The 23,299-nt window shown below is 56.7% G+C and overlaps 3 protein-coding genes and 1 pseudogene across 3 annotated transcripts; 2 read left to right on the top strand and 2 right to left on the bottom strand.

Moving 5' to 3' along the window:
* Positions 1 to 1,114: 1,114 nt before the first annotated feature.
* Positions 1,115 to 1,499, top strand: LOC126284190 (histone H2A). Its single transcript, XM_049982946.1, has one exon. The coding sequence runs from the start codon at positions 1,125 to 1,127 to the stop codon at positions 1,497 to 1,499; it is 375 nt and encodes a 124-aa protein (XP_049838903.1). The 5' UTR covers positions 1,115 to 1,124.
* A 620-nt stretch (positions 1,500 to 2,119) lies between these two features.
* On the bottom strand, positions 2,120 to 2,459 carry LOC126284194 (histone H4). The gene has a single exon (XM_049982949.1). It carries the CDS (start codon positions 2,454 to 2,456, stop codon positions 2,145 to 2,147), a length of 312 nt encoding a protein of 103 aa, XP_049838906.1. The 5' UTR covers positions 2,457 to 2,459; the 3' UTR covers positions 2,120 to 2,144.
* A 19,472-nt stretch (positions 2,460 to 21,931) lies between these two features.
* LOC126284193 (histone H2A-like) lies at positions 21,932 to 22,316 on the top strand. Its single transcript, XM_049982948.1, has one exon. It carries the CDS (start codon positions 21,942 to 21,944, stop codon positions 22,314 to 22,316), a length of 375 nt encoding a protein of 124 aa, XP_049838905.1. The 5' UTR covers positions 21,932 to 21,941.
* A 627-nt stretch (positions 22,317 to 22,943) lies between these two features.
* LOC126284196 (histone H4-like) lies at positions 22,944 to 23,280 on the bottom strand (annotated as a pseudogene).
* Between the last annotated feature and the right edge of the window lie 19 nt (positions 23,281 to 23,299).

Below are 23,299 nucleotides of genomic sequence, written 5' to 3'. Positions count from 1 at the left end.
AGTTAAAAACTATCTCTCCGGTAGGACTTTTTCAGTTAAGATCGATGGATCCCTGTCGACCAGGAGAAGGATCGGTGCAGGTGTGCCCCAGGGCTCGGTCCTGGGACCCATCCTCTACAGTGTCTACACTGCTGACATCCCTATGACTCAGCATGTACACACTGCACAATATGCAGATGACACTGCATTCTTCTCCTGCTCGACAAACAGGAACCTGGCTACAAGGCGTCTGCAAACCGCCCTAAACAGGACAGAAAACTGGGCCAAGCAGTGGCGAATAACAATAAACTCGGAAAAAACACAAGCCATGCTGCTCACCAGACGTTACGGGAAACGCCGACCCCCAAGAAGACCATACCAACTGCTGCGATTACAGGGGCAGAACTTGCCATGGAGAAATTCTGCGAAGTACCTCGGTGTCACACTTGACAGACGCCTGACATGGAAGTGTCACATAGAGGAACTTCGCAGAAAGACTCACGCCAGGATGCAGATCCTGTACCCTGTATTAAACAGCACCAGTTCCCTCGACCCCGCAACAGGAGTAGCTATCTATCGAAGTCTAATTCGACCGATACTGGAATATGCGTGCCCTGTATGGGGCTATGCAGCCAGATCGACGATAGATCGCTTACAGAAGGTCCAAAATAGAGCGCTAAGACGGGCCTTACACGTCCCCATGCGCTTCCCCGCGGCGGACCTGCACGAAGCTGCAGACATAGAGCCGCTAACAACACGGTTTCGTGCCATGGCAGAAGTTTTCTACGCCACGGCACGAAATTCACAAAATGACCTAATAAACACCCTTGGGCAATACGAACAGAATGGGAACAGATACAAAAGACCTAAGTCGCTACTCCTCCAGTAGCACAATTAGTTAAACGACATCTCTCAAAAAAACAGCAAAACACAAAAGACCAGTTATAAAAACAACAAAAAAAACAAAAGAGGAGGAAATGTCCAAATTCGACAACAACCTCCACCAACACCCCACTCTAACAGTAGAGGAAAAAAGAGAGGAGAGGGACCGGCGCCGGCACGCACTCCGCTGCTCGACTCGCTGCGGCTCGCACCGTTTGCGTTGTGCTTTTCTTTCTCGCTTCTTTCGAAACTAGCCCATCGCCATGTCCGGACGCGGAAAGGGAGGCAAAGTCAAGGGCAAGTCAAAGTCCCGCTCAAGCAGGGCTGGGCTCCAGTTCCCGGTCGGCAGAATCCACCGCCTCCTGCGCAAGGGAAACTACGCCGAGCGCGTCGGCGCCGGGGCGCCCGTCTACCTCGCCGCCGTCATGGAGTACCTCGCGGCTGAGGTGCTCGAGCTGGCCGGAAACGCGGCCCGCGACAACAAGAAGACGCGCATCATCCCGCGCCACCTGCAGCTCGCCATACGCAACGACGAGGAGCTCAACAAGCTCTTGTCGGGCGTCACCATCGCACAGGGAGGTGTCCTGCCCAACATCCAGGCCGTCCTGCTGCCAAAGAAGACCGAGAAGAAGGCCTAAAAGAGAGACAGCGCAATCGGCACCGCCGCGTGCTCCCTTGGCACGCAGCGCGCCATTTGCCGCCTCGGCTCAAAAACAAAACAATCGGCCCTTTTCAGGGCCACCACACAAACCTACGTCCAAAGCAGAATTCCAGTCGTTCGTCGCACCACTTTTCTCTCTCTCTCTCTCTTTCTGTGTACGGTTTTTTCCTTCTTACACACACAGGCGCCGCCATCTTGTACACACGTACTTGGCCACCTCCTCCACTCCACTCCACGCACGCACAGTCTCGCGACCATTAACCAGCACACATGGCGCACAACAACACACCTCAAAAATAACCCCTCGGCACTCAGCCGCGCTGCAACACACAGCCCATCCACCGACAAGAAGCATACAAGCAAAGAGGGAGGGGAAGGAAGGAAGGAAGGAAGGAGCTCACACAACCGCAAGGGCACGCTTCCTTCCCTCCCAACCGCACCGCACACCACGTCAAAAAAACTCCAAACAAAACTAAAAGGCCAAGTAGACTAAAAAGGAAAAGAAAGAAAAAAAAAAACCAGCAACACAGACTCTTTCGCACTTTTCAACTTCCGAACACTGTGGTGGCCCTGAAAAGGGCCGTTTTTCAATCTCTCTTTCCTTCCTTCGGTCTCACACCGCCTAACCGCCGAAACCGTACAGGGTGCGCCCCTGCCTCTTCAGGGCGTACACCACGTCCATGGCCGTCACAGTCTTGCGCTTGGCGTGCTCAGTGTACGTCACCGCGTCGCGGATCACGTTCTCCAGGAACACCTTCAGCACTCCGCGCGTCTCCTCGTAGATCAGACCAGAGATGCGCTTCACGCCGCCCCTGCGCGCCAGGCGGCGGATCGCGGGCTTCGTGATGCCCTGGATGTTGTCGCGCAACACCTTGCGGTGCCGCTTGGCGCCACCCTTGCCGAGCCCCTTTCCTCCCTTGCCGCGGCCTGTCATTCTTCTTCTTCAAGCGTCTCAACCACAACAATATAAAAAACAGAAAGCAAGGCAAGGCTCCTCACCCGGCGCAAGCGAGTCGGCTACGGTTGTGGCGCCCAGCGCGCGCGCCGCCCCCCTATATAGACTCTGGGGCCCCGCGGCCCGCCCTCCCCTCCCCCCACCACCGCGCACCGAGGGCATATAAGCGCAGCACCGGGCCGCGCGGGCCCGTTGTCAAGGCAGCACCGGACGCCGTCGCGCACGCATATCCTCCACGCCGCATCCGCATCCGCAGTAGCCATGGCCCGGACAAAGCAAACGGCCCGCAAGTCCACCGGCGGAAAGGCGCCGCGCAAACAGCTCGCCACCAAGGCGGCGAGGAAGAGCGCGCCCGCCACCGGCGGCGTCAAGAAGCCCCACCGCTACAGGCCGGGCACCGTCGCCCTGCGAGAAATCAGGCGCTACCAGAAGAGCACAGAGCTGCTCATCCGCAAGCTGCCATTCCAGCGCCTAGTGCGCGAGATCGCCCAGGACTTCAAGACCGACCTGCGCTTCCAGAGCTCCGCAGTCATGGCCCTGCAGGAGGCCAGCGAGGCCTACCTCGTCGGCCTCTTCGAAGACACCAACCTGTGCGCAATCCACGCCAAGCGAGTCACCATCATGCCCAAGGACATCCAGCTCGCGCGCCGCATCCGCGGCGAGCGCGCCTAAACCCGCACACCGCCAAACAAGCAAAACGGCCCTTTTCAGGGCCACTAACGTCTCTCCGTCGCGAGCAAAACTTTGTCGGTCGCAACGACTAGTTCCCCACTCACTCTCCAGTCCAGTCGTCCCACCCCCGGCCCGGCGCCGCCGTTTCCAAAAAAAAAAGCACCGCACCGGCCGAGCCAAGTCGCAAGCGTCAATAGCGCCACCCACACAGGCCACGGCACAAAACGTGACGCCCGGAAAGCAAAGCCAAAAAAGACTATTCCAAAACCACCACCAAGACAAACAAACAAACGCGGCGCAAAATAAATAGGTAAAAATAATAAAAATAAAATACACTTTATATAACACCAACCGCGCGCCGCCGCCCACGCCCGCCAACGACCCCACAATCCAACCACCGCGGCACGCAAACACCATCCACACATGAAACAAACAAACGCCAGCAAGCAAGACAGACAGACAACAAGGCAACCGACCGACCACGACACGACAATCAACACTTTCCCGACGTGCTTTGATGGCCCTGAGAAGGGCCGTTTTTTTGTTTTTGTCCGGGACCGCGCGACAGCCTCTGGTTGCGCGCCAGCCACCAGGCGACGGTGTCAACCGCCAACCCTTCCCTGCCCTTTTTACTTCTTCTTCTTGGGCGAAGCCTTCGCCTTAGACGGCGTCGCCGTCGCCTTCTTCGGGCGCGGCGCCTTCGGCTTCTTCGTCGGAACCTTGGCGGCCTTCTTCGCCTTCGACGGCGACTTGGCCTTGGCCGGCTTGGCCGCAGCCGCCTTCTTCGCACCCGCGGGAGCGGCCGACGCCGCAGACGCCTTCTTGGCGGCGCCCGCCTTCCGACCGGTCGCCGCCTTCACGCCGCCAGCCTTCTTTGCGCCGGCCGCACGGGCCCCCTTCTTCTCCTTGCTGGCCGGAGCGGCGCGCTTCTTCTTCGCACCACCGCCACCACGAGCCTTGCCGCCCTCGGCCGCCCCGCCGCCGGCGCCGGCAAGCTTGAAAGAGCCCGACGCGCCCTTCCCCTTCGTCTGCACCAGCTCGCCAGCCACGACGGCCGACTTGAGGTACTTCTTGATAAAGGGCGCCAGCTTCTCCGCGTCCAGCTTGTAGTGCGCGGCAATGTACTTCTTGATCGCCTGCAGCGACGACCCGCCGCGCTCCTTCAGACTCTTGATGGCGGCCGTCACCATCTCAGAGGTGCGCGGGTGCGCAGGCTTGGCGCGCGGCTTCTTCGCAGACGACGCAGACTTGGCCTTCTTCGTAGTGCCGGTGGCGGCGGGTGCCGCGGCAGTCTCGTTCGTAGCCGCCTGGTCTGCAATCTTTTGCTTGTTCTCTTTTCTTTTTTCCCCTTGGTTTCGCTTCCTTCTCTCCTTCGACGACGCACAACAGCGAGGGGCGCGCAGCAGAGAATAGCCGCGCACGCGCCTGGCCCAGCCAGTGTCGCGGGCGGGCGCGGACGGCCGAGAGAGCGGCCGCCACTCGGCGCGCCGCCGCGCCGCGCCTCCCGCGCTTGCTACCGCCCAACGTCCGACAGCCTGCGCGGAGCAGCCCCCAACCTGCGCCGCAACCACCCGCGCCATTCAAACCACCGAGGATGGGGCTACACACACCGACACCACGGTCGCCAACCAGTCGCCGCGGCGGCGCCGCAAACCACGGCCAAACTGCAGCCACCGCGCGCCACAGCCTGGGTCGGCCCGCCGAGAATCGCCGCCCCCGCCCAAATGCCGCCCCCACAGCCCCAGCCGACGACCCGCCACATTGGCCAAACCTTCGTCAAAACTCCCACACCGTCGCCGCGGCAGCCCGGCCACCGCGGCCGGCGCCACAGCCACACGAGACGAGTCGTGCGGCGATGACGGCCGTGCACAAACGCACCTCCGCCGCCCCATCGCCTTCCGCCGTTTTCCCGATCGGCCCGCAGCCGTCGGGCCACGGCCGCGGGCCGTCCTCCTCCTCTCGCCTCGCCCGCCAACACCCACAGCCATTCCAACACATTTTTTTTTTCTTTTTTCTTTTTTTTTACTTTTTTACGATCGCCGCCTGCGCAACATGGCACCGGCCGACGGAGCTCCAACCCCCCCGCCACAGGCGAAAACAAAACAAAACAAAACAACGATAAACAAACAAACAAAATAAATTACCAGCCAGCCCCAACTACAGACACACCGAATCTGCCCTCACAGCCGACCTTACACGCCTCAACGTCAAAACAAAGGTGGTTTCTTTCTTTCAACGGTTACCTTACCTTAGGTTACGTCAGGTTAGGCTAAGAAGGCGTCAGGGTTAGGTTAAGCGTTGACGTGACGTCACGTCTTAACGTAGGCGTTAAGCTAAGGTTGCGGTCACGTACGTTAGGTTAAGGCGACTTGGGGGTTGGCCTAAGAGCTTAGGTTAGGTTACGTTAGTTTAGGTTAGGTTAGGTGGCTGCGTTAAGGGCTTAAAGAAGTTTAGGAGGTTAAGGCGTCGAGGCGGCCGCACCCCCTTAGCTGCTGCGGCTCGGCCACGCCACGCTTTGGGGTTTCATAAGGTCGCGCGGCGGGTCGTCGGCACGCCGCAAAGGACAAAACTGCAAGACGACGTCGAAAAACAAACAACAGGTAAAAAATAAATGAGTAAAATAAACGACGCCGACAGGCGGGGATCAGCAGAACGAGCAGATTCCGGAGAGCGAACGAGACACACACGCACGCACACACACAAACCCCCCCGAGCCGAGAGAGCACAGCACCACCACGTGTCGGCCTCCGCTCACCCGACTCGGCTGGGCTGGGCTGGCGGCCGGGCCCGATGCACGTACACGTACGGCTACAGCCACTACCCGTACACAGCCGCTCTTCACGCAACACCAGCCAAATGGCGCGCCCGCGGCTCGTCGCGGTCGCGGTCGCAACGCCACGCCACGCCGGCACACTTTCGGCACCACCGTTTTCGCGCGCACCGCAAACAAAACGCAGCCGACACACACAGAAAAAAAAACAGAGCGCGAGACGGGCGGCGGCGCACCTTTCGCCAGCCGGCAGGCAATCGACTCGCCCAGTACGACAAACGCGCACGCCACCCCACCCACCAACCAACCAACCAACCAACCAACCAACCAACCAGTCGTCGTCGTCGTCGTCGTCGTCCCGAAATCAAAAAACTCTCAAAAGCACAGACCCTGCTGCCAACGGACGCAGGCGCCACGCAGCTCCCTTCCCGACACACTCGATTCGCAGCGCAACTCACCCGGCACACCGTCAAACGACGGGCTGGGCTCGCCGCATCGCCGCAACCTACACACCTTCCCCGCCACGACGCACAGCCCCACCAGACGCCCGTGCCGCAACGACACTACTGCACTACCACTACCGCACTACTCCTCTCGCCCTTGCCATACACGACACAACACGCCAAAAAATGAAAATCCAAATACAAACAAAAACACCGCCCCCACGACCCAAACACATGCACGGCGCGCCAACACACGCGAGGCAAGGCACGCAGCAAACGGCGTCCCCTCCGCGTCGCGCCATCAACCTACACACACAAGGCAACCAACAACAGCCAGCCAGCCAGCCAGCCCCACTCTCACGCCGCAAAAACAGAAAACACACCGAAACCGCCAAACGCCGCACATTCGCGCTTCGCACTCACCACACACCTCTCGGCATCCGTTTCGCACACAACGACGCGACGCACATACATCATCACGGGCTACGCACGCACACCGCGACCCACTTTTTTACGACGCCCTCGGCAGAGCACACGTGCCCACGCCCACACACAGTCGACACAACGACGCAGCGCGCAGCAGACGCGGCCGCAACACATACCTCCCCGACGACGCGCCAACACTGCCAGCCACTGCTCACTCGCCCAAGCAACCCGTGCACACAACTGCCACACGCGTCCACCACGCCGCCGCCAACCACCCGCCCGCCAGGGGGCGCTCACGTCCGCGACAACAGCGCGGCACCGCCGGACCGGACCGGGCCGGGCCGGGCCGGGCCGGGCCGGGCCGAGCCGAGCCGAGCCGCCGCCTCCTCTCCACTCGGCACGCCACGTCCTGCTTGCAAAACACATGGCTCGTCCCTCTGTACACACAACGCGCCTGCCTGCGGTCGCCGCCGGCATCTATCTACCTGCGCATCGGAGCCAGGCCGGCAAGCCCACACTTAAATAATGCACTTCACCAGCCAAACAAACCCACTCTTCCTTTCTTTGCACAGCGCATGCAACAGCAGCCCCAGGAGCCGGGCCCGCCGCCAGCGGCCAGCGTCTCCTCCTCCTCCTCCTCCTCCTCCTCTGGGCACAGCCAGCCAGCCGTTCCCACCGCCCCGCCCCTGCTCTGCAGAACAAGAAAAAACGAAAAAGTACCAACACACGCACCCAAAGCGTAAGCCAGACAAGACCAGCCTCTCCAAGGCCACACACACGCAAAAAAACAAAAAAACAAAAACACAACAACAAAATAAAATAAAAAAGAAAAAGCAAGCTGTCGCCTCGCCCCCGCCCGTCCCCCCCCCACCACATTCGCCCCCTCCGCTTGTTTTCCTTTCTACAATTTCCCTCTTTTCCACCCAATATCCCGCCGCGGTTTACGGGCACCGGCCGATTTTGCGCCCGCCCACATGTGTGCCTACTCCCCAACACCATTCTCTCCGCAGCCCGCAGCCCGCTTTTCCCCCCTCCCTGCCCACACCACACCACACCACACCACACCGACGGTGCTGACGTCGACACGCACCCAAGACAGGGGCCACGACCGTCTTTTTTCCTGGGCCCATCCCCGCACCGCACCGCACCGCACCGCACCGCACCGCACCGCACCTCCTTCCAATCAACGCTGTGGCGCCTGTGTCCGCGCGAGACGCGTGCGCGCCGCCTCTCTCAACATCCGTCCGCCGTCCGCCGGCCGGCCGGCCCGTTTTTCGGCCCCCAGGCCATCCGTCAACCACCACTGCGCCCCTGCCCCTGCCCGCCCCGCACCACACCACACACCGCTGCTTGCCCTGGCCGTTGCCACCAAAGGCGCCAACCGCAGCCCGCGCGCGCCAGAAAGAGATGGCAAAACTACAGGGACCCAGCCGACCGACGAAAATCAGAGCAATTGGCCGGGAGGATCAAAAAGAGAGCTCCGAAAACCACCGTAGCGAGGCGTGGGAGGAAACGTTACGAGAAGCAGAAAGGGACCAGGAAAAATTCTGGAAATTTCTTAAAACTCGTAAACTAAACACGAAACATCTACATCTACATGGGGAAGGAACGACCCCACAGACCGAGCTGAAGCACTGGCGGATTCACTAGAAAGGCAATTCCAAGCACCAGAAGCGGTAGATGACGAAACTGGTGACCACCAGGAAATGGTACTCAGAAGGGTAAAACCGCATCCTAAGTGCCCCGATCAGAACATCTTTCACAATCCAATAAACGCAGAAACCCCATATCTTATCACATCACAAACATACACACATCCTAAGAAGGCATCAGGCCCAGATTCCATCAAACCGCAACTACTACATCACCTACCTCCAGCAACTATCAATTATCTATCTAACATCAATATATAATGCTTGCTTCAGACTAAACTACTTGGAAACAGGCCCGAGTCATCACATTACCAAAGCCAAACAAGGACTTATTATTTCCGCAAAACTATAGGCCAACTTCCTTGGAAAGGTTCTCGGAAAGCTCATTCAAACTGAACTGAAGAAATTCAATTCTTAAAGGATAACAACATAATCATCCCACAACAATTCCGATTCCGCGAAGAACACAGCACCACCCACCAGGTGACCAGACTAGTCGAGCACATATGTCAGGCCAGAAACATTAGACACAGTACTGGAGCAGTCCTGCTTGACATTGGAAAAGCATTCGGATAACGCCTTATCTACAAGCTCCACCAGTACAACTGCCCCATCCACATTATTGCTTCTTTTCTCCGCAACAGAGCATTCTATGTCCATGTACCAGGAGCGGCAAGTAACACTAGATCCATAGAGGCTGGAGTCCCGCAAGGCTCAGTGCTGGGGCCCATTCTCTACTCAATATACACAAACAAACAGCTGGGAGGACACTTGTCACTATTTGCAGACGACACTGCAGTCTACCGCAGCAGTTCTAACCTGCAATATAGAGTCACAAAAATAGAGCAACACCTACAATCCATCCAGAAATGGGCTAACCAATGGAAACAAAAAAATAATAAACGCGGAGAAAACCCAAGCAATACAATACGATTCACATTCAAAAAGAATACCTCCTAACCTGCATATACGCTTCAGAAATAACAATCTTCCATGGTCAGGCACAATAAAGTATCTAGGCATCAAGCTGGACAAGAGGTTGACATTTAGAGACCATGTGACACACGTTTGTAACAAGGCTGCAGCAGCAATATTCAGACTGTACCCAATCATCAAAGGAAACAGAATAAATATGCGCGCCAAAAAGAAAATCTTCAAAACCGTCATAGGAACCAGCCATCACTTACGGCTCTGAAAATCTGGTCAATGGCCGCAGACACCAACATAACAAGAGTAAAAAAGGGTGCAGAACAAATACTTCAGAATTGCTGCTGATGCCGGCCGGTACCAGACAAACCGAGACATATACACAAACCATAACATACTCAAAATCCCGGAAATCATCCAAAGAAAAATCCATAAAGTTTTTTTTTCCACCAAACCACGGATTCGAACCACCCACTCATCAGAAATCTGGGACAAAATCCACCCGACCCAAGAACGACATTTCCCATCACGACAAAACACCACAAACTACAACATACCATGATAAACAAAAATAAAATAAAAACACCATAACACTCACTTAAACAACAAACATCTACACACACCCAAGAGACCCTATCATCCCATCATTTTGTTACCCAACATAATCAGACAGAAGGCAGGGATCAAGGACAGATCCGGTCCTTCGAGTACAGGGGGTAAAAAATACCCATCAGACCAGCTCTCTCTCTCTCTCTCTCTCTCTCTCTCTCTCTCTCTCTCTCTCTCTCTCCTCCTCGCTTCTCCGTGCCGACGCTGCCCCGCACACACGTTCGCGTTCGCGTTCGGCCGACACCACACGACAGGTCTTTGGGGCCCCGCCACTGCGCACACGCACGCCTCCTCCTCTTCCTTAGTTCTTTTTCGCTTTTCTTTTCTCCCCCGCCCCCCGCTCTCACCGCCACATCATCCCGCAACCCTTGGGGGATGTTTCCCAACATCAACGCGCCCCAATTCCACTCTCTGCCCGTGCCGCACTCTCCACTTTGCTTCTCCCCGTCCCCTACACACACGACTACCGAAACCCCGGTTGACACACCTTCTCGTAGGACAGGGGTGCGTGCATGCGTTGTCTTGACGGTGACAGCAACAGCAACGGATCCGTCCATCCCATTCCCCCCCCCACTCGGTAAAGAACCATGTTCAACCCACACTACACAACAAGGGGGGCACACACGAACGCGAAAGAAAGGGCAGGGCAGGGCAGGGCAACTATCTCGTACACATTCTTCCTCAGAACCCACATATCACATCAACGAACGGGAGGCCAATTGCGGACTCAGCCGTGTCAGGCAAATCCAACCCAACCAACACCTCCCACGGAAACCCTGACACTGATCCAGCAGTACGTCCACATACATCGCCACACCAAATACGGGTGACGAGTGAGCAACAAATGGAACAATACACAACGAGGCTGACCTAATAAAAACTGCACGTCACGTCATACCTTCCAGACAGACGCAGTTCCGACGGGACGGCGGAAACGTATACGTACCTTTCAGCCACAACAACCGACCGACTGGACACGCCCGCGTCTCCAGCCAGCCAACCACCAGGGCCACACAGCCCGCAAGTTTCAGCGTCAACACTTCTCAACGTTGCAAACTTTTCAAAACATTGCCACACACACACACACACACCACGAAAAGCGTCAACCTCTCTCACACTGGATACACTCAACACTTTTTGTCGGCGGAGCTTGAGGCCAACGGTTGACACACCCCCACCGGCCACACAGGTTTCCCTTTGAAAATTGCAGTGACGGAGACGCGGCATTACGAGAGGGTTGTTTCCGAGAGCGCGAGCTGGACGGAGCTGCGGCGCCGCCGCCGAGGGGTAATGAACGCACGCGATGCCGCATGACAGCCCATCACCCAAAGTTTCGCCCACAACTGCACAGGTCGCACCCCCTTTTCGCGCCATACTAGTGTCGATCGTCAATTACAGCTCACGGTGTTCGCATTTGCCACTTGACGGGAGGGGGGAAAACAAAACAAACATCTGACACGCCATGTGTTTCTCTCTCTGTTATATCTAGGTCATTGGGCAGCCACTGTAAAAAAAAAAAAAAAAAAAAAAAATAATATTTTTACGACATGGTTGGGTAAGTGATTTAAAGACAACAATTGTGGGTCACACACCATAGACCATTTCGATAGTGTTCTTGTTCTTCTCTTTTTCCTTTTTTTATCGCTCAATTGAAATAAAACCTGGGGATGATGCAATGCTGCGATATGGCACAACCGTCGTCCATTGTACACAACTCGGGAACAAAAAGAAACCAATTCAGGGAACGTTCGTTCCTTCACAACGTTTCTTTCAACGCACTTGGTCTTTACCATCCTGTATTCAAACACATTTTCCTTTCATCAAAACTAGGGCATTTCCATAACAGTTTGTTTCCGTTTCTGTGAGCACAATACTGCTTCTTCGACGTCATTTCACCATCTTAACTAGACAAACAACAAAATAGGAAAACAGCCTTGAGAACCCCGTCCACCAAATTTCAGTTAGCACGGCATCCAAGATTCTTTTCCGGGGAGTGCGGTGCAGCTGACGCTGCTCAGACCATATACCGTCGCCAGTCTCACTCAACTCTTGCGCATTCCATTCTACGCTACGTGACAATGCAAAAATGAATGAATCAAACCCGCCCAGAGAGCGTCTTGTGCGAGGGGACACACGATATAGAGAACAACAAAACACACAGGGGACACCACCAAAGTTGGAGAGAACGTTTCCACCACGGCAGACACTTACAGCAGCCGCGCCGTTACGCGCTTTTTTTTTTTTTTTCTCCCCCCCCACTGCACACCTCCGACACCACGGGAACGTTCACCGTCCCGTTGCCCTACACTGGCGTTTCTTTTCAACCCCCCACCCTATTCCTCGCTCCCCGGACATTCGACCGATCACAAAGTGCAACCTCTCGTTACCGTCGGGTGCCCCTCTTCATCCCCGGGGCGCCAACAACAAAACAAAAAAAATAAACCACCACCGACGCCGTCGTCTCGCGTCACCTCACTCAACTGAGCGGAAAATACACGTACATCCAGAATGACGACACCACCTCCACAAACAAAAACCAGACGTCAGACGTCAGACGTCAGGTCGAAAGAGGGCACCGTACGTCGTGGCGCGTGGTCTCCTAACTCACCTCGCGCGTACAAATACAATACAATACAATGCGTGTCTCCTCACGTTCACACACACCTCCACGCTCCACTTTTACGTCGCCCAACCAACCAACTAACTTAACCCACCCGCTCGGCGTAGAAGCAGCTGTAGGCGGCAACGTGTTTCTCACCCTCGCCACCAACGGTGTGACATCCGACAATCGCGGTTTGCTTTCCGTTCCACACCTCCGGCCATACCATACAAAGGGGACAAAAAAATATATCAAACAAGCCAACTCCAGCGATCCGCCCCCCTAACACCAACACGTCTCGAAACACCCACGCCCACGACCCGGCTGTGGCTAAAGTGTGTATCCCAACGTCACACCAAAACCAAAGGCGCCGGCGCCGGCGCCGCACCACACCACAGCTACAGCTGTGCCGCCGTCCACCCGCTCACAACAACAACAACAACAATTCCGCCCTTCCCGCAAAGGCATTTTGGTGGCCCTGAAAAGGGCCGTTTTTTCTTTTCTCCGCCGCGCCGCGGACGAGCCTCCTATTTCCAAGAGCCACCTCCTTACTTGGAGCTCGTGTACTTGGTCACCGCCTTCGTGCCCTCGCTCACCGCGTGCTTGGCCAGCTCGCCAGGCAGCAAGAGCCGCACAGCGGTCTGGATCTCGCGGGACGTGATGGTCGAGCGCTTGTTGTAGTGCGCCAGGCGAGAAGCCTCGGCCGCAATGCGCTCGAAAATGTCGTTCACGAAGCTGTTCATGATGCTCATCGCCTTCGAAGAGATGCCCGTGTCAGGGTGCACCTGCTTCAGCACCTTGTAGATGTAGATGGCATAGCTCTCCTTCCTCTTGCGCTTCTTCTTCTTGTCGCCCTTCGAAATGTTCTTCTGCGCCTTGCCAGCCTTCTTGGCGGCTTTCCCGCTAGTCTTGGGCGGCATCACGAACAAACAGGCAGGCAGGCAGGCACGCGCAGTCAGTCAGTCAGTCAAGCGCTCCGCTCCAGTCAGCGTCTCCCCACACAGTGGCACCCGCCGCACGCCGCCGCCGCACCTTTACCAGCTCGCCCTGCTGCGGCCGCCGAACAATGGGGCGCGCGCGCAACCGGCGCACACCCGTTGCTGCAGACCTCTCAAGTGAGAGAGGTGGGGGGGGGGTAGGAGGAGGATATTACCCATGGGCATTGCCTCCATCGGCAGTGGACAAAGCCGAAAGGTGGGTTGGACTTCAGCTGGGGGTTTTGGCTTCAGGGTGGGAAGGTGAGGAGGACGTCAGGTGGCGCTAGGCCAAAGAAGGAAAAAGAGGTAAAGAAGAGAAAGAAGAATGAAAAATTGAGTCAGGCCCTAGCGGCGAAGAAGTGCCACAGGGCGTTGGTACGACTCTCTCTGGTCTTGCGGCGCTCCAAGTCCGCGGACGAGTGGAAACGGCGAGTGATGGGCTCTGTCGTACAGCTTCTGCGCTCTGATGCGGAACCCGGGGAGGACCTCGGGGAGATCCGCCGCTGCGTGAAGTGGAGGTGCCGGAAACATCCAGGGCACGTGGAAGACCCTTCGGAGCGCTTTGTTTTGAGCCGTCTGCAGCCGATGGAGGTGACAATGTGCAGCATTGCCCCATGCAGCGCTGGCGTAGTGGAGAAGCGGCAGGAGGAAGAGCCGGTAGATATGCAGGCCATTTTCCACCGTTAAAGAGGACCTCTCGTTGAGAAGTGGGTAAAGTTGGGCCAGCCTGGCATCAAACTTCTTCCTGACAGCAGTGACCTGGGGTTGCCAGGTGAGGTGGCTGTCGAGGGTGACCCCCAGGTAACGTGCCTGGGTACTCCAAGGCAGGGCCCTCCCGCCAAGCCGGATGTTGAAGGCGTGGTGGGGTGACGGCCGCCGCGTAAACAATACTGCCTGGCTCTTCTCAGCGTTGAAGTGGAGTCGCCATCGGGATGCCCAGGAGAGGAGCGCATCGCAGGCTGTCTGCAGCCGCCAGTGGACGACTTCCGCCCGCCGATGCGAGACGAAGAACGCGAGGTCATCGGCGTAGATGTACCGCTTTACTTGAGGTGGCTGCGGAACGTCAGCAGTGGAGAGCGCGTAGAGAGTCGGCCCGAGGACTGACCCCTGCGGTACCCCCGCGAGGATAGGCCGAGATGACGAAAGGTCGTCGCCAACCCGCACCCGAAAGGTGCGGCCAGTCAGGAAGGACGCGATGAGTCGGAGTACAGCGGGCGGGAAGCCTTGGGAATGCATCTTCCAAAGCAAACCGGCGTGCCAGACGCTATCAAAGGCGCGCGAGGCGTCCAGGAAGATGCCAGCGCAGTAGTGCCGACGATTGAAGGCCTCTGTTATCATCTCGGTAACACGGATGAGCTGCAGTTCCGTGGACAGGCCAGCCCGGAATCCGAATTGTTCCGGTGGCAGCAGCTGGTAGGCGTCAATGTGGTGTTGCAGTATGCGGAGGTACAGGCGTTCGAACACCTTCCCAACCTGCGGAAGCAGGCTGATGGGCCTGTAGCTGGCGGGCAGGCGACGGTCTTTCCCCGGCTTGGGCACAGCAACGATGATCGCGCGAGTCCAGGCGCGCGGAAAGGTACAGCAGCGCACGATCAAGTTGAAGAGTGCTGTGAGAAATATCACAGCCTCTGCAGGCAGTTCCCGTAGGGCACGGCTGGGAATTTCATCTTCGCCCGACGCCTTGCTCGGGTCGAGGGCATGCAGCTGCGCAGCGACCTCCGCTGTGGAGAAGACTTCAGGTTGAGCGTCAGCTTCTTCGTCGTGGCGGGCCAGCAAGGTGGGCACCTCTGCGTCGACCAGGTCGATAAGATGGCGGTCGACATCGTCGTCGAGCGGGCGGAATGTGGCCTGAAAGGTATCCGCAAGGGCGTCTGCCTTCGCCACCGGTGTGTAGGCGGCGCCTGTCTGTGTCTGGAGAGGGGGCACCGTCGACCTTTTCTGACCGGTGAAATGGCGGACGCAGCCGTAGTCCTCCGCGCTTCTGGAGAAGGCAGCAAGGCGCTGGGCCCAGACGGAGTTCCTGTGCTCTTCGACTGCTGTCCGGATGTCGCGGCGAAGTTCGTTTATCCGGCGCTTGAGGCGGCGTTCCCGCGTTACTCGCCATTCCCGAAGTAGCCGGTTTCGGGCGCGGATCATGTCCAGGGCAGCTGGTGGTATCGGCGGGCGGCGGCGTGCAGTGGCGGCGGACAGAGGAGTGGCGGCTGCGAGGGCGGTGCTGACCGCCTCCTGGAAGACTTCGGCAGCTGCATCGACGTCGTCATCCGCTGCAGGCGGCGGGTGCATCAGGCGTCGGCGGACATCGTTCTTGAATGCGCCCCAGTCTGTGCGCCGGTAGTTTGGACGTCGTGGGCTGTTGAACGGCTCGATACCCAGCTCAAACATCACTGGCAGGTGGTCAGAGTGCATGGCGTGTAGCACCTCGGCCGACAGTTGATATCGCAGACGGCGGGTTATGGCGATGTCAAGCACGTCAGGCGCTCCATTTGAGGGATAGCACGTCGGCTCTTCCGGTCCGCACGCGTGCGAGTCCTCTTGTTCCAGAAGAGTGAGCAGGAGCCGGCCGCTTGCAGTACCCCGGATAGAGTTCCAGGCAGCTGACTTGGCGTTAAGATCGCCTCCTAGGAACAGCGGGCCCGGTAGGTGAAGCAGGGCACGGATGTCCTCCCTGTTGAGAGGTCGGCGTGGTGGCCTGTAAACAGCGATGAATGTGATGGCGCCGTCAGTGGTCTCAACTGCCGCGGCCGTGGCTTCGACCTGATGTAGCTGCGGGAGTGGGACGGCATAGTGGCGAAGACCGCGACGTATGTAGATCGCTGTGCCTCCCCCTCGGGTCGGTCGGTCGTGGCGATAGCAGGAATAGTTTGCCAGGTTGGTCCGCAGTCCAGGCTTGAAGTGGGTCTCCCCGACCAGAGCGATGTCCACGTTTTGCGTCCGCAGGAGATGTTCGAACTCGTGAAGGTCGCGGCAGAGGCCATTGGCGTTGAACACCATGACCTGGAGATGCGCGCAACCGGCCGCCGCACCCGAGCCCATAAAGGACCCCCACCCCGCCGGCGCCGGCACTCGCTGAGCGGCAGTCAAGGGTTGAGCTTGCTCCTCTTACTCGCGCGCTGTCAGCCATAGGCCCCCGCTTGTACGGGTGACAAACCAGGAGTATCGCTGGCTTTGCTTTTATAAAAGCATTGGCGGGAACTCATTGTCAGAGGTCTGCAGTAAGCATTTACGGCGGGCAGGTTATTTTATTTAGCGACGTCCGACAGCAGAATTGTCGTGTTCTTTTTCGTTTTGCGGAATGTCGAGCTTCAGAGGTGCCTTGGGGTCAAAGCGGCCAGCCGCTATTGACAAAGGTCGCGTCTTGTCGTTGCCGCGGGCCGCGTCGCCGGCCGGGTCGAGCGCACCAGCTGCCGCAGAGCTAGGCTCTGCTCCCCCCAATGTTAGGGAAATTGTGGGCCAGGACCTGGAAGCCGGCCGCGGGACCAAAGAGATGGTTTCCGCCGCCGCCAGCCAGTTATCCGCGTCCACTAGTACAGTAGGGCCAGCAATGCAGCCTAGAAACCTAACGGTGACAACGAAGGCTGTAACTGGCACCCCCCGGCAGCAACCCCCCCCTCCGTTTCGGACATGGCAAAAAACACAGCGAATGCTATCTTACACAAAACGCCAACATCGTCATACGTCGTCAGTACTTGCAATCCCACCCCTCCCTCCCTTCTCCTAAGTCCGCTCCTGCTTGCTCACGCCACCGCCAACCTCCCAGGCTTCATTTCATCCCTTAGCAAGCAGTCAACCCGTCTACCGACCAAAATCCTCCCCAAACCCACCACCTCGTCCCAGCACTCCACCCGATCCAAATTCCTTAAATCCCCCCCACACAAGCCCTCTACATCCAAACAGCGGCGTGTGAAAAAGGATAGGAAGGAGAATAACACAAAGGGGAAGAATCACCGCACCACCAATGCCCCAACCACTCCTTCACCCTCTGAGGAACTTGCGCCCCCGACAGCACCTGTTGTCGCCCTGGGAGGGAACCAGAAAACAACTGCACTGGACGGGACCCACGTAACCGGGCAGGACTCGGACGGTTTCGTGCTGGCGAAGAAAACGTTTCGCCAGCCGAGGCTTCCGCCGGCTCGGGGAGTGGAACCCACCCCGAATAGGTTCCAGGCGGTGGCTGATGAGCCAGAGACACAAAACAACACAACACAAACACAGAAACAAGTCACGCAACAACTCCCTCCGATTGTCGCGGAGTTTCCTCGTAATTATGAGGAACTCTACGAGTTGTTAAAGACGGAAATCGGAGGAGGCAACTTCCAGGCAAAACCTGCCGGTGGTGACAAAATAAAGATAACATTACGCAGATTGGAAAACTACACGACAGTCAAAACACTCTTTAACGACAAAAACATACCTCACTACACGTTCCCCACAACAAAAACACGCAACAAAAACATTGTAATTAGAGACCTGCCTAGACGAGTATCCCTCCAGGCGATTAAAACAGACCTGACTGCCCAGGGTTACGTCGTCAAGGCGGTCCAGCAGATGGGCTACATCGAAAGCAAGTGGCCACTATATCAGGTGACACTCCCTGATATTCCCCAGAACAAAAGGGAAATTAAAACGGTCCTTGCTGTGCCTGTCACCATCGAACCGCTGCGCCGCAAAAGTAAGACGGTACAGTGCTTCAGGTGTCAGGGCATGAACCATATCGCGGCGTACTGTACAATGCCAATAAGGTGCAGAAAGTGCGCCGAGGCCCACGACACAAGAACATGTACACTAAAACACAAGGACCCACAAATAAGGTGCGCGCTGTGTGGCAAAAACCACACAGCGGGTTACCAAGGTTGTGAGGTCCACAAACGACACACACATCAGGTTAAGGGTGCAAAGGCCGCCCCCCACACACGGAAGCAAAACACCACCAACACAAGTCACACAAAGAAACAAAACATGTCAACACACACAGACAAGGGCTGGGTAAAACCAAGACCGGACACACCGAGGGCAACATACGCTGAAGTGGTTTCTCCTTCGAGAGGTCATGGAAGCGTAGCCCAATCACCACAACATCAGACACAATCACAAGAACAACACCGGGAAACACACAACAACAACGACCAGGTCCACCAAGACAGAGGAAGCGCTAGGGAACCCCACACACAGTCCACACCCACAGATCAGTTGTTAGGTGTTATGGTGCAAACCATGAACCTCGTCATGGAAATGATGAAGGAATTCAGGGAAGCCCAGAAGCAGAACACGCAGGTCCTCGTTGCCCTTCAGGCAGCAGTCCAGCAGTCGCTCCCCTCTGCGACTTCTTCAGCAGTTTCGAAACCCCATCATGGATAGACGACCAAATATCCAAGGCCTGACAATGTGCGTCTTTAACGCAGACGGCATTGTTAATCAAGTGGTCGAGTTCAGAGAACTCATGAGGGAGTTCTCCATCGACATATGCATGATGGGGGAAACCCACCTAAAACCGGGAATAAAAGCGACAGTTCCCAACTATGTTAGCTACCGTAGAGATAGGCCAACGCACGGCGGAGGAGTGGCCATATTCGTAAAAAGAGGGATCCCCCACCACCAGGTATTCCTACCAGCTACCAATAAAATCGAAGCAGTGGCTGTGGAAGTAACCACTGCCACCGGACCCCTAACAGTTGTTGCAATCTACCGACCCCCACAAGACCAAATAGATGAGGGAGACATAGCTGCTCTAGGGCAAATTGAAGGCAAACTCATAATAGGGGGCGACTTCAATGCCAAACACCCTGATTGGAATTCTAGAGTAACCTCCAGAGCAGGCGCCAAACTGCAACAACTCGCGCGCACCCACCACTTCGAAACATGGGGTCCAGTCGAGCCCACACATTTTCCAAAAAATGGAGGCAGGCCCGACGTGTTAGACATAGCTCTCACTAGGAGGATTGCCGGGTCTGTTGCCGCGAGGACAATCAACAGAATGTCCTCCGACCACAACCCGGTGATTCTGGAGGTCGACGTGGGAGAATGGGTAGCACTCCCGCGGTACCCGACGTCTTACAAGCGTACAGACTGGGAGCGATACCGAGAAACTGTCGCCTCTGATATCGCTCGCGCTCCGCCACCTACTACCGAAACAGTAGAACAAGCGCTACAAGACCTAACAGGTACCATCTTACAGGCAGCAGAAGCGGCCACTCCTGCACAAAGGGATGGCCCGCCGCTGCAGATACAGCTCCCGGAACATTTGATAGCCCAAATTCGTCATAAGAACAGAGAGGCAAAAGAGTGGAAGATCACCAGAAATCAGGCCACTAGGAGGCTGCTCAATCGTCTGCAGAGAGAGCTGAAAGCAGCGCTCAATGAGCACAGAAACCAGCAATGGCAAAACCGCCTCACAGCCCTCAAAGTAGACGATCATACACTATGGCAAGCAACCAAACAATTCACCAAAAGACGCGCTAGGATGCCGCCACTGCATGGAGAAAGGGGTCTGGCCTACAGCAACGCTGAAAAGGCCAACGCCCTCGCCGACTCCTTCGAGAAGCAGTTTCAGGCGGCAGAACCCGAGGATGATGAACACGAAGAGGTGGTCCGTCGCCAACTGGCTGTCATCCTCAATGCTGAGGAGGACCCAGAGGACGAACCCACAATATTTGCCCCCGAAGAAGTGGCAAAAGTAATCAGGTCCCTCCCCTTGAAAAAGGCGCCAGGACACGACAGTGTCACCAACCAGTTAGTTAAAAACCTCCCACCCACGGCAATCACACACCTCGCGAACGTCTTCAACGAGATTACTCGTTCCCGCGAGTTCCCAGCTTGCTGGAAACACGCGGAAGTGGTCGCGATACACAAACCAGGGAAAGACCCTCTATTCCCGCAGCACTACAGGCCGATTAGCCTCTTGCCGACACTCAGCAAGATCTATGAGCGCCTCCTGCTAAGACCTATACAGGAACACATTACCAGAGAGCAACTTCTGCCGGATTTCCAATTTGGTTTCCGGCAGAACCACTCTGCCCCACAACAGATCATGAGAGTGGTTGAAGCAGCCACAGAGGGTTTCAACCACAGAGGCTACTGCGGGATAGTGCTACTAGATGTAGCCAAAGCCTTCGACTCAGTATGGCATAGAGGGCTTCTCTACAAGTTATACACACAAGGGTTCCCCGGGAGCATAGTCAAGCAGATCAAAAGCTACCTCACGGATAGAACTTTCTCTGTCAAAGTAGAAACTGCCACCTCCACCAAAAGGCATATTCGTGCTGGGGTGCCACAGGGATCGGTCCTGGGGCCCGTTTTGTACAGTCTGTACACTGCGGACACGCCGACCGCCCCCCTGGTGCACACCGCACAGTATGCAGACGACACAGCCTTCTACACTAGAAATGCGAACAAGGACCTGGTCATTCGTAGGCTACAAAGGGTTCTAGATGACACAGAAACCTGGGCCCGACGCTGGCGCATTACCATCAACTCGGAAAAGACGCAGGCTATGCTGATTACCCGTAGGCTCGGAAGGCGCGAACCTCCTCAACATCCCCCCCTCCACCTTCACCTAAATGGATCCCAACTCCCCTGGCGCAAAACCGCCAAGTACCTTGGCGTAACCTTGGACTCTCGTCTTACGTGGAAACCCCACATAGACGAGATCCACAGGAAGGTCTGCGCCAGAATGTCCATCCTGTACCCAATCCTTAACACAACCAGCTCCCTCCCCTGCACAATAGGAGTAAACGTTTACCAGGCCCTGATCCGGCCAGTAATGGAATATGCGTGCCCTGTCTGGGGATACGCGGCGAAGGAGCACCTGGACAAACTCCAGAGGCTGCAGAACCGCGCCCTCAGGAGGGCACTGCACCTACCCATGGGATTCCCCACCGACGATCTGCACGCCGCTGCTGAAATACCACTCCTGAAAGAAAGATTCCAGGATCTGGCAAGGGCTTTCTACGAGAGCTCTTCCAGGTCTGAGAATAACCTTATCCACTCCTTAGGTCGGTATGACATGTCCCGCGATAAACACAAACGCCCCATGACGATCTTTGACGATTAAGTCAAAGATTAAATCCCAATATCCAATCCTCAATCCTGCTCCTTCCCAAGAAACACCAATATTCTCGCCAACCTCAGGCAAGTACCAGACACACACAGAACATTCATCACATATCACAGACAACCAAAAAAACTACAGCTAAAAATCACACACACAAGTACACAGGGGAGTAAAAACCAAAAGGCTACAAACTCCCACACACACTTCCCCAAAGAGGGGAAAGTATAAGATGAAGCGAGAAGAAGCCGGCGCCGGCACGCACTCCGCTGCTCGACTCGCTGCGGCTCGCACCGTTTGCGTTGTGCTTTTCTTTCTCGCTTCTTTCGAAACTAGCCCATCGCCATGTCCGGACGCGGAAAGGGAGGCAAAGTCAAGGGCAAGTCAAAGTCCCGCTCAAGCAGGGCTGGGCTCCAGTTCCCGGTCGGCAGAATCCACCGCCTCCTGCGCAAGGGAAACTACGCCGAGCGCGTCGGCGCCGGGGCGCCCGTCTACCTCGCCGCCGTCATGGAGTACCTCGCGGCTGAGGTGCTCGAGCTGGCCGGAAACGCGGCCCGCGACAACAAGAAGACGCGCATCATCCCGCGCCACCTGCAGCTCGCCATACGGAACGACGAGGAGCTCAGCAAGCTCTTGTCGGGCGTCACCATCGCACAGGGAGGTGTCCTGCCCAACATCCAGGCCGTCCTGCTGCCAAAGAAGACCGAGAAGAAGGCCTAAAAGAGAGACAGCGCAATCGGCACCGCCGCGTGCTCCCTTGGCACGCAGCGCGCCATTTGCCGCCTCGGCTCAAAAACAAAACAATCGGCCCTTTTCAGGGCCACCACACAAACCTACGTCCAAAGCAGAATTCCAGTCGTTCGTCGCACCACTTTTCTCTCTCTCTCTCTCTCTCTCTTTCTGTGTACGGTTTTTTCCTTCTTACACACACAGGCGCCGCCATCTTGTACACACGTACTTGGCCACCTCCTCCACTCCACTCCACGCACGCACAGTCTCGCGACCATTAACCAGCACACATGGCGCACAACAACACACCTCAAAAATAACCCCTCGGCACTCAGCCGCGCCGCAACACACAGCCCATCCACCGACAAGAAGCATACAAGCAAAGAGGGAGGGGAAGGAAGGAAGGAAGGAAGGAGCTCACACAACCGCAAGGGCACGCTTCCTTCCCTCCCAACCGCACCGCACACCACGTCAAAAAAACTCCAAACAAAACTAAAAGGCCAAGTAGACTAAAAAGGAAAAGAAAGAAAAAAAAAAAACCAGCAACACAGACTCTTTCGCACTTTTCAACTTCCAAACACTGTGGTGGCCCTGAAAAGGGCCATTTTTCAATCTCTCTTTCCTTCCTTCGGTCTCACACCGCCTAACCGCCGAAACCGTACAGGGTGCGCCCCTGCCTCTTCAGGGCGTACACCACGTCCATGGCCGTCACAGTCTTGCGCTTGGCGTGCTCAGTGTACGTCACCGCGTCGCGGATCACGTTCTCCAGGAACACCTTCAGCACTCCGCGCGTCTCCTCGTAGATCAGACCAGAGATGCGCTTCACGCCGCCCCTGCGCGCCAGGCGGCGGATCGCGGGCTTCGTGATGCCCTGGATGTTGTCGCACAACACCTAGCGGTGCCGCTTGGCGCCACCCTTGCCGAGCCCCTTTCCTCCCTTGCCGCGGCCTGTCATTCTTCTTCTTCAAGCGTCT

Source organism: Schistocerca gregaria, chromosome 8 (assembly GCF_023897955.1).
Source record: "Schistocerca gregaria isolate iqSchGreg1 chromosome 8, iqSchGreg1.2, whole genome shotgun sequence".
NCBI lineage: Eukaryota > Metazoa > Arthropoda > Insecta > Orthoptera > Acrididae > Schistocerca > Schistocerca gregaria.
Note: the sequence above shows the minus strand (reverse complement) of the source record. Positions and strands in the feature narration are given on the sequence as shown.